Here is a 10,755-nt window from a genome sequence, read left to right as displayed (position 1 = left end):
TCTAGTACTTCAGAATCACTTGGAGAGCTTGTTGTTGTGCCCTATCTCCAGAGTGTCTGATTCAGTAGGTCTGGGGTTGGGCCTGAGAATTTGCATCTCAAACAGTTTGAGATCCATCAAACCAAAAAATATTGAAACAAATCCTAAATATGTAAAACTGAAAATCCTTTGAGATACAAAATAGGATATCATAATTAGCATAACTCTATGGGGAGAAATATGAACCCAGTCTAGTTTGCAGTGAGTAGAACAAAAACATTGAAGCTAAATAGAATTTGATTTGATCTCTGGTTCTGTTAATTACAGGTTCATGATTTTTACTCACCAGCCAAATGCAGGTAAGAAAAATATCCCATAGGATAATTGTGAGAACTAAATATATATATACACATACACACACACACACACACACACACACACACATATATATGTCCACACACACACACACAAACCCAATGCCTGCTATATGGCAAGTATTCATTCAATTCTTCATCCTTTTCTTTGTCCCTAGCAGTCATGGCACTTTTTTTTTTTTTTTTTTTTTTTTGGTACTAGGGATTGAACCCAGGGGTTCTTAACCACGGAACCAGCCCTTTTTTGTATTTTATTTAGAGACAGGGCCTCCTTGAGTTGCTTATGGTCTCACTAAGTTGCTGAGGCTGGGTTTGAAATCACAATCTTTCTGTCTCAACCTCCCAAACCACTGGGATTACAGGCCACAGCGCTTGGCCTAGCAGTTATGGAACTTTAACAAGACAGTGAAGTAATACTTTCATAGAGGTGATAGGAAATGTTAAGGGAGGAAAAATCTTTTCCTTCTATCCTTCTAGGTTCCTACTGGGGTCCTTGTAACAAAAGGCAGACTAACAAAAGAAAGGGATATACATTTATTTAATGCAAATTCATAAAGAAAATGAAGACCTGAAGAAAGAATGAAACATGAGTGTTTTACATTAGGTTTGAGTAAAGAGTTGTGGAAAAACGTGAGAGGACAAAAAGGGGCAACTAGCAAGTCCTGTTCACCTAGACTTCTCTCAGCATTCCTGTCTTCAGAGCTGAAGATGCATTTTTTTCCCCAGATGAAGAGAGGTCAACTCTGACATGAGGGTCTTTTGGACCATTTCAGGGAAAAGTCAGAGTCCTTCCTACACCAGCCATTTCCCAAATTCCTTTGGCTTAAAATATTCAATACACCAAAGTGTTATTGGTGTAGATGCTATTTGGTATAGCATGTCCTGAACAGTGGCATAAACATGCTAGAAAAATACTATTGTGAATTACAGGACAACTGGAAGCAGCTTAGGTGCTAAAGACTGTGCGGAAGATCTGGGAAAATATAGTCCCATTCCTCCTCTTCAGGAGAGCGCTTTCAGCGCTTAACTCCACATACCTATGGCTTCTCAAACCTGGCTTCTCATTCCAGGGGCACAAAGTCAACAGCCTAGTTATTCCCTTACCCTCACAATGGCAGCCTTTAATCCAAATTCAAAGGACCCTGGGTAGTGTTGAAGTTTTCAATTGTGTAATCTCCTTGATGAAGAAGAGTGTGATCTTTTTTTTTTTTTGCTCAAATGAGGCTTAGGTTTCTGTGGAAAGCTGGAAAGGCTATGAAATATAGGTATATGGAGAATAATGTAGTAGAAAATCCTAGAACTAAAAAGTATAAATACAGCCACTAAAATCCTATTTGTGGTTTTTCTGGTCCATTGAAGTATCCAGCATCATTAACTCGTCATAACAAAAGAAAAGCTTTGTATTACCCAGGGACTAAAACACACTTTATGTTTTGCATAATCTTGAGGTAAATTAGACTTCTCATCAGTCCAGATACACTACCTCGCTAGATTCCATTCTGAATGGAATCTTTCTTAGCAATTTCATTTTCAGGACAGAATGATAGTGGCCTCCTGAGGATTCCAAGATGCCAAAATGACTTTGGTAAGGTAGTCTCAGCTTGCCAATTTGCATGCTGGATAGACCAGAGCGATTCAAAGATTTCACTAATATAGACAAAGCAAGCTTCTGAATGCCGCGGCTTCCCTGAATATCAACAGGATCAGCCAATCCTTGGCAAACATAAATACATAAATAAGTAAATAAGTAAATAAATAAATGGAAGTTTTGTCTTTCAGCTGTCCTTTACTCTATTTTTGCCTTCCTCTTCCCTAGATACTTTACAGTCACCGGGAAAAGTTTTGAATAATACAATTCTTACAGAGTCTTGTTTATCATAAAGAAATGCTTCCTTTTTCTTTGCCAAGGAATTATACATTACCAACAGACATAGATCTTGAATGCTGTATTTTCTTTGGAATGAAGGAGGGGAAAAAAATCAAAAATAAAAAAAACAAGAGGCTGGAGTTGCGGCTCCGTGGTAGAGTGCTTGTCTATCTAGCATGCATGAGGCACTGGGTTCGATCCCCAGCACCACATAAATATAAAATAAAGATATTGTGTCCACCTAAAACTAAAAAATAAATATTTAAAATAATAATAATAAAAAACAAAACCGAAGCCAAGATTCCTCTTTGGAGGGCGGGGTGTGTCCGCTGGGTTTGGAGTTGCTCAAAGCTCAGGACATCAATCTGCAACTTGGAATACCACTGTCGGGCTCTGCCCCACCCAGGCCCGCCACCGCGGCCGCTCCAGCCTCAGCTCCAGGTGGAACCCAGCCCCAGTCCCCAGCCCCCAGCCTCCAGGCTCTAGCCTCTCGAGGAAGCAGCCTCGCCCCGGCAGGCCCCGCAACCCCAGACTCGCCCGGCTCCCGCCTGCAGGGGTCGCTGCGGCGGCGCGAGGCCCGCGCGTGCGGGGATTGGCCTTAGGTGGGAGTCCCGCCGCGCGGCGCGGGGCGAGGCTGGGCCTTGCCGGCCAGGATCCCGGCGCCCCGCGGCGGTCAAGCGGCGGCGCTGGGCTCCGTGGTGGAGCGTGGGCAATCCAGTCGCGGTCCCGGGTGACTCCCTTGGTGACGCCGGGCGGGTTCCTTCCTCTTCCTCTAGCCTCTCCGGCCCCGCCTTCCCTTCCCTCCGCCCACCTCCCCTAAGCTGAGCCGCCACCGCCAGCAGCGCCGTCATGTCGGCCCCCGCCGGGTCTCCTCACCCGGCCGCCAGCGCCCGGATCCCGCCCAAGTTCGCCGGAGCCACCGCCTCGGGAGCCGCCGCGCCCTCAGGCCCCGGCCCGGCGCCGCACCACCAGAACGGTGAGCCGGGTGGCCCAGGCGGAGCGCGGGGCCTAGCGCCGGCGGGGCGGCCTGCGCGGCCGCTTTGGGGCAGCCTGCGCCGGGAGGGGTCGGGGCCAAGCGCTGGGCTGGGGGTACCGCGCGGGGACCGGGCCGCCGCGGGAGTGGTGGGGGTCGGGGGTAGAGGTGGGGACCCGGGGGGAGGGGCGCCCTGGTGTGGGGGTGGGGGTCGGCCTGGGAAAGCCGGGGCCGGGTGTTTATGTAATGTGACCCCGGGCCCCAAAGCGCCGCGGGGGAGTCGGTGCCCTGGGAAAGGGGCAGCCCACGTACCGAGTGAACCCGGGCTACCCAGCCTGGGCGCGGGCGAGTTGGCCTGAGCGACCCCTTGGCTGGGAGAGCCGGCGAGCAGCCCAGGCCGCAGAGTGCGTGGTCTGTGGAAGGCTGATGCAGTCATCAAGCCGGGTGGATTGTACCCTTCCTGTCTCAGGAAAATCGCTTTGATTTCCGAGTCCCAAGGAGCGGGCTGTCTTGAAGAGAACTTAAGTTTGCACCCAAGTTTGTAGACAAAAGGGCGTAAATATGCTATATAAGTGTAACAGTAACCCTGACCCAGTTTGGCCTCAAGATCTGTCATTGATGTTGCTTCTGCTGCTTAAGCTTTTGGAGTTTACTTGTGGTGTTTGAAAGAGAGCAGGTGTCAAACGGATCTAAACGAATATTTTTCGGTCTGTCTTTTTTTTTTTTTTTTTAAATTCTAGCTCCACTTTCAGAAATAGGAAAAAAAACGTGCCAGAGTTGGTTGGTCCTGCTTTGAGGCAAGGCCTTCATAGGGGAGCAGCCGGTACAGCATGAAAGCCGCTTTCATACTAAGATCATAGGCTTTGAATATGCAGGAATTTCAGCTGAAAAATCATAATTTCTAGGAAATCTGTTCCCTAATCTTGAGATTTGGAATGTTCGCGGTTAGGAGTGGGGGAGGGGGAACTATAGATTTGATAGTATGTCAGATGAGAACCTTGAAAGTAATTGACTGCATTGGACAAATATGTGTGCTCTGTGTTGGTAAGAGAACAAAGCTACATCAGTAGTCATCAAGTGATGACTTTAATTTGCTAAAGAAAATTTACTAGGCCTTATTTTCAGTTTAGCGAACATCAAAGTTTTAAAACTGATGCTTTACAAACAACAGATTTATTTATCCATCCTGAGAACTGGAGGTTGAATTTTTCATAATCAAAAGTGATGGTTTAGTGTTAATGTTTTTCAGATCATTCATAATTGTCAAGATTACATGTTTTACTTTCAGTAGTTATTGTTTACTGTAAAGGGATTTGTGAACAATGTTGTAGTACATTTGTTCTGAATGTATATAAAAATATTATGTATAAGCAGTTCTTGTTCTTGCAACCTTAATATAATTTTTTTTTTTCCTAAAGACAACTTTGCTTGTGAAGAAACTAGAACAGGATATTTAGGAATAGTCCCAAGTCTTTTAGAACATTGTAAATGCAATTTTAATAGTGATTCAATGATTGTGTCCTTCCTTAATTTTGAATATACGTTATCATTTTGAATGAACAATTTTTAAAAGTGGCAAATATTTATTGTAGCCTTATAAATTTTATGAACACTCAGATGCCAAAGTATTTACTCAGCCAAATAGGATGTTAGATTTTTAAGAACAAATCAATGTTTTGATGCCAAATATAGCTTGATACTTGCTTTCTACATTTTATGATCTTTGCTTTCCTTTGAAGTTGCAACAATCACTTCAGTATTTGTTGTGTGCTTATTATTTAGGTACTCAAGGTCAGGGCACAAGATAAGACAGAATCCCTCTTCTTTCCTAACTTGACCTGTATTTTGGTGACATTCAAATGGTGTAGTACATTTGTTCTGAATGCACATTTGTTCTGACTGGCCTTGAGAGATTTGACAGGAGGGAATGGCTGTCTCTAGGTAGAGGTTAGAGCTTGAACCAAAGTCTGGAAGTGGACACTTAGAAAGTGTAGGCCATATTTAGAAAATGAAAGCCACAGAGGGGAGAAAGGGAGAGGGTTGGTAAGGAAAGCAAAGTATAGAAGCTGAAAGGAGTAGTTCAAAGAGGCCAGGTCACAGAGAGGCCTTAGGTAAGAAATTTGGAATACAGGACTATTGTCAGACTTTTTTGTTTTGTTTGTTTGTTTTTATAATGGGGATTGAGCCCAGGGGAAATTAACCTCTGAGCCACATTCCCAGTACTTTTTATTGAGACATGTTCTATTTAATAATCCTCCTGCCTCAACCACTTAAATCACTGGGATTACAGGTGGGTGCCACCATGCCTGGCTTTTTGGTTTTTGTTGAAGGAGTTAGTTTAAGTAGAGAAGCAACAAGATCAAGTCTGTTTTTTGTTTTGTTTGCTAATTTTAGGAAGAGAAAATGGGTAAAATTTATGAAGTCATTTGGGTTTCTTTCTTTCTTTATTTTTTTATTTTTTTTTTTTTTATTTTTTTTTTCTTTCTTTATTTTTTTATTGGGGGTGGGGAGGCAGTACTGGAGATTGAACCCAAGCATGCTCAATGACTGAGCCACATCCTCAGCCTTCGCTTTTGTTTTTTTAAATTTTGAGACAGTGTTCTTACTAAGTTGCTTAGAGGTCTCCCTAAATTGCTGAGGCTGGACTTGAATTTGCAGTCCTTTTGACTCAGTCTCCCCAGTCACTGGGATTATAGATGTGTACCAATGTGCCCATCAGTCACTTGGGTTTCTGGTTTATTGTTCAATCCTGTATCAACTTCTTTGCCTTTTAATATATCTCTGGAATTCCAGACATGGTGATAAAGAAATAGGTCAGAAGTCTGAGTTGAAAACATCATGTAAGACAGAATGAGATAATTTATTTCAAATACTTGGTATAATATGAAATATATTTTCTCTTTGTCTCTGCTTCTTGTCATGAGCTAAAGCCCTTGAATTTTCTGAGCAATAGGAGCATCTTTTGTTTCTCACAGTGAATACATTGGTCATACCTAATAAGGTGATTTAGGGTGAAGCCCCAGATAGCTTCCGGATGGGACTGGTTACTAGAAAAACTAAGTGATTAGAGTGTTGGAATTTTTTTTCTTCTTCTTTTTAGTTGTTGATAGACCCTTGTTTTATTTATTTGTATGCGGTGCTGAGAATTGAACTCAGTGCCTCACACATGCCAGGCAAGTGCTATATCCTTGAGCCCCAGCCCCAACCCCAAGGGTTGGAATTTTTGGTCCCTACCCAACCAACCCTGGGAGAGTAGGGGCTGGGATGCTGGCTGGAGATGAAGTTGTATAGAAACTTAATAAGATTTGATGAGCTCTGTTGCTGAAGGAATGGAGGTGCTGGCAGGGTGGCAGTGCACTCCCTCCGCAATATCTTGCTCTGTTTCTCTTCCATGGGGCTGTTTTTCTGTATTCATACTTTTGGGGTTTTGTTGTAAATTTTTTTTTATTGCTGTTTTTTGCCATGCTGTTGCCGAAAGCTCGCTCCCTGCCCCCTTTTTTTGAGAAATAGAAAAAAGAAGGCTTATCGCTTTGCTAGCGAAGGAGAAGCAGAGGATTCCTGTCCCAAAGGCTGTGATTCTGGAACAGGGGGCTTTAAAATAGGTGACTCAAAGGCTACCTTCCACATGTTCTCTGCTGGAGTTGTAATTCACTTGTAATTTGGGAGATGGTCATTTCTGAGACCTGCTGGTACCTCCCCAAAGTATGGATTACCTCCTTCCTATTATGGTGAGTGTGTACTCTGGGACTGATAACTCTGCCTACAGTGGGGGAGAAAGATAATCCTGTTTCCATGGAGATTAGGATGGGGGAAAATTAAGAAGGAGCAGGGAGAGGGGAAGAGAAAGAAACCTGTTCATTTTAAAAGTAAGTTGTAGTGCAGAGCAGCAAGGGTTATATTCAAAGCATAAAGTAGACCACTGTTACAAGGCTGGGGCTTGAACCCAGGGTTTCACAAGTGCAAGTACTTTACTATTAAGCTTCTTCCCTAGCCCTTCATCTCTGTCCTTTATAATATCCTTTATAGCAGACCGATAAGTATATTTCCTTGAGTTCAGTGACCAGTCTTGTGGGACTGAGCTATTCAGATGTGGCATCTGAACTCTTAAATTCAGGTGGATAGTGTCAGAATTGTGTTGGATTTAAGGACATCCGGTTAATGTCCAATAGAGAATTGCTGGTGGGAGAATATTCCCACAAACATCTGAACATACAAGGTGGTCTGTGCAGAGTGATTTTTTTTTTAAACAAGAGAAGTTAATAAACATTAAAAAAAACCCAAAAAACAAATTTGTTTTTCCAAAGGAAATGGTGGGTGCAGCACTGAGAGAAATTAGAAAAAACCAAACTGAGTGTGGTTAAAGTAGAGGTGGAGGTCCTGTTGTTTTTTGAACAATTGGAAAAACAGTCCACTTTCCTCACTTTACAGATGATATCAAGATTCAGAAAAGTTAAGATAGGTATATTTTTCACCAAATCCTATGTAAGCTTTGAGAGGAGCAGTTTTGTCTGTCTCTTGTTCTTTGCTTTATGTTCAGGGTCAGAAATAGTACTGATAAACAGCAAGTTGTAGTTAGTCCTTAAACATTGGTAAATTGAAGTCCAGTTCTCTTAATTTCAAGTATAGATCCCTTTCTATTAGTAGATTCTAAGAAGTTTGTTTTTAAAAACTTTGACATTGTTTGGGAAGGGTAAGGAACAGAGAGGCAGAAAACTGAATCTTTATTACCACTTTTACTTTTTCTCTAAGTGGGACTACTAATATGCTTTCCCCCAACTTGTTTCAAGACATGGTTTGACTTCATTGAGTCTGTGAAATCTTTTCTGTTGAGCCTCCTTCCTTAGGTTTTTATATTTCTACTCGTCAGTTTTTCATAGAGCAGCATACAGACTTTTAGAATTATTTGTATTTTCTACATGAAGTATTAGTTGAGTATTTTTCATCTTTTATTCTGCCTTGTGAAATTTCTTCCAAAGATGAATCCTCAAACATAGGAAGATTAAGTGAGGTAAAAACCTGGTAATGATGTAATTCCAAAATTGTTCTCAATTGACTTAAATTGAAAGGGTCTTTTAACTAATTTTCGGGGGATAAGATACACCCAGATTGAACCAACACACTACTGCTTCTTAACTTCACCTTTAGGAAGCAAATTTGCTCTTGTTCAAATGAAAATGTGCCGTCTTCTATATGCTCTTTCCATGATACTACTGGCAGTCTTATCATTTTAGTTGTTGATAATGCAAGAGAAGTGAGACTGTGGGAGTCAATAGAATTTGTTATGAAGGGCATAATAAGAGGTAATAAACCATTCACTCAACAACAACTATCTGGTCTGTCAGCTATAGGAACCCCTTCAACTTTGAAAGCACATGCAAAATTTAAATTGATACAGATCTCCGTACTGTATCAGAACTAAGTTCCTTTTGATCAGAGCAGCTTCTGTGTCTCAGGTTTCCAGTCAGCATTTACAGTTCACCAGAAACATGGGGTCCCTTCATGAAGATACTGCCATGGTATTTTTTTTTTTCCCAACATTAATGAACATTTTATTTTCCTCCAGGGTTTTATACAATGTGAGAGTGTGTGTGTGTGTGTGTTTGTGTGTGTATGAGAGAGAGAGAGAGAGAGAGAGAGACAGAGAGAGGGGTAATTGTTTTTAAAATAGGCTTTCACTATATTTCTGTATTGCCTATGCTGGTCTCCCTGTGTTGCCTAGGCTGACCTCAAACTCACTTGAGATACTCCTGCCTCAGCCTCTAAAGTAACTGGGACAACAGGTGTGGACATTGTTATGGAGGTATCTAAATACATAATTTCTCCCCATCTAAAATGATTAAGAGAAATCTTAAAGATATTTAAAAAGTATTCATTCCATTATAAACAAGTGTTTTTAAATCTGTGTTTATTTTTATTATATTGTTACTTTAGTTATTTGCAGCATCTTTTCATCCTCTGCCCCTCAGGTTTCTGAAATTATAGCTGTAATAATTTTTTTAGACCTTAGTCATTGCCACTAATAGTACTTTAGTTAACTTCCTCTTTCTAATTCATCTGTAAACTCTGAAGTGTTTGATGCTCATATTTGAAGCCAGTTTTCAGTGGACTTTCCTAGAGGGAGGTATCTTCATAGACTGTAGTATGTTAGAGGAGATCCTATTATGGTCAGCCCTAGAGAGAGATGATTTATAATAAGCTAAGCATTCTCAGAATTATTCAGAAGGTGTGGACTAGTGAAAAGCTGGAGGCTTTGATTTGGCCCAAGTTTTGGGGGAGAAAACTACTTAATATCTCTGAGCTTCAGAGTATAATGATCCATTCCTTATAAAATTGTTGACAGGATTACATTAAATGAGAAACTCTTTTAAGGTACCTAGTACTAATAGGTATTTAGCAGTGAAAGTACCCCTTATTCCATTTCCCTCAGAACACTATAAAGTCTTGGAATGGCAGAGATGATGTGGATTTTTCTTTATATACCTAAGTAGCAACATACAGTAGGTACAGTTGAACTAGTGAATTTGACTTCATATTTCATTATTGTTTTTGAAGGCTGGCCATTAACAGGAATGTACCCTCTTACTGTATTTAAGGATCAGTCCCTCTTTGGGGCCTTTCTTTATTTTCTAGCCCTTCCTCCCACAAAACCACCCTTGGAAGGTTTCTGCTAATAGGCTGTTTACCTTTGTCAGGCAACTTGCAGGAAGGTTGTTTTAGTGGATCTGAAGTTTTCTAAGATTGTGAGTCAAAAACTCTTTGTAATAGAAACGGGGAAAAACATGATGAAATAGTAATAAAATAATGCCCTGGCTAGCCAGTGGCAATCTTAATTTGTAGTAGGGAAAACTTAAGGGAAGAGGTCCTTGCGGTAAGAATGCATAGGAATCAAAGGCAAGGAATTTATGTACTTTGAGAGGTGGAAAGGTTCATGAGAAAGTAACAAAAGAATAGTTTTTTAAGGTATGTTCGGGCTGTTGGTGGAGGTTATTGGAAATTATCCCAAGAGATTTGGACTTCATTTGAACCAAAAAAAAAAAAAGCTGCTAGAAATTGTGTGGTAGGGAGTGTTAGCAAGTAGTTTGGTTGTATTGGTCATGAGTTACAGGGAAGTGAAAGTGGAATAAAGGGCAGTCTGTTAGAGGGTTTTGAAAATTTTTAAACAGTAGCATATTGTCTTTGCCCTAAAGAAACTCATTTATTTAAAGAGATTCTGTACTTTTAAAATTCTGTATTATGGCTAGATATTCCATAAAATGCTTTAATAATTTTCAAGTCACATTTGCTTAAAGCAGGAATAGAATCAAATTCCTTTGGTGGGAATCTAGCCTCTGAAAAGAGTTTATGTCACTGAGGCAGATATATTCTTGGGGTAGATTTTGTGATTATTTGATTTTGCAGAGGAGGACACTGATGCTTAGAAAACCAGAGGCTGTGTCTTGCTGGTACATGACATTATCACTCAGGCTGACTAACTACAATTCCGTGGAAAAGGTACCTAGACTATTTGCTAAAAACCTTTTATTTCTCAATTCAGATTGGTCCCACTGAATAGATAATGAGTT

At 41.1% G+C, this 10,755-nt stretch overlaps 1 protein-coding gene across 5 annotated transcripts in view; it reads left to right on the top strand.

The window, feature by feature from the left end:
• The first annotated feature begins 2,835 nt into the window (after positions 1 to 2,835).
• The window catches only part of Sec24b (SEC24 homolog B, COPII component), an 80,875-nt gene continuing 72,955 nt past the window's right edge, over positions 2,836 to 10,755 (top strand). For 4 of the 5 annotated variants that reach the window (XM_076864294.2, XM_076864293.2, XM_076864292.2 and 1 more), the window contains exon 1: positions 2,836 to 3,196. In XM_076864294.2, the coding sequence (XP_076720409.1) occupies positions 3,070 to 3,196 (127 nt within the window). In that variant the 5' untranslated portion in view covers positions 2,836 to 3,069. Of the gene's footprint in view, positions 3,197 to 6,903; positions 6,922 to 10,755 lie in introns of those variants that run through there. The other variant, XM_076864295.2, reaches the window with a different exon arrangement.

Source organism: Callospermophilus lateralis, chromosome 8, assembly GCF_048772815.1.
Source record: "Callospermophilus lateralis isolate mCalLat2 chromosome 8, mCalLat2.hap1, whole genome shotgun sequence".
Taxonomy (NCBI): Eukaryota; Metazoa; Chordata; class Mammalia; order Rodentia; family Sciuridae; genus Callospermophilus; species Callospermophilus lateralis.
This window is presented reverse-complemented; position numbering and strand designations above follow the sequence as displayed.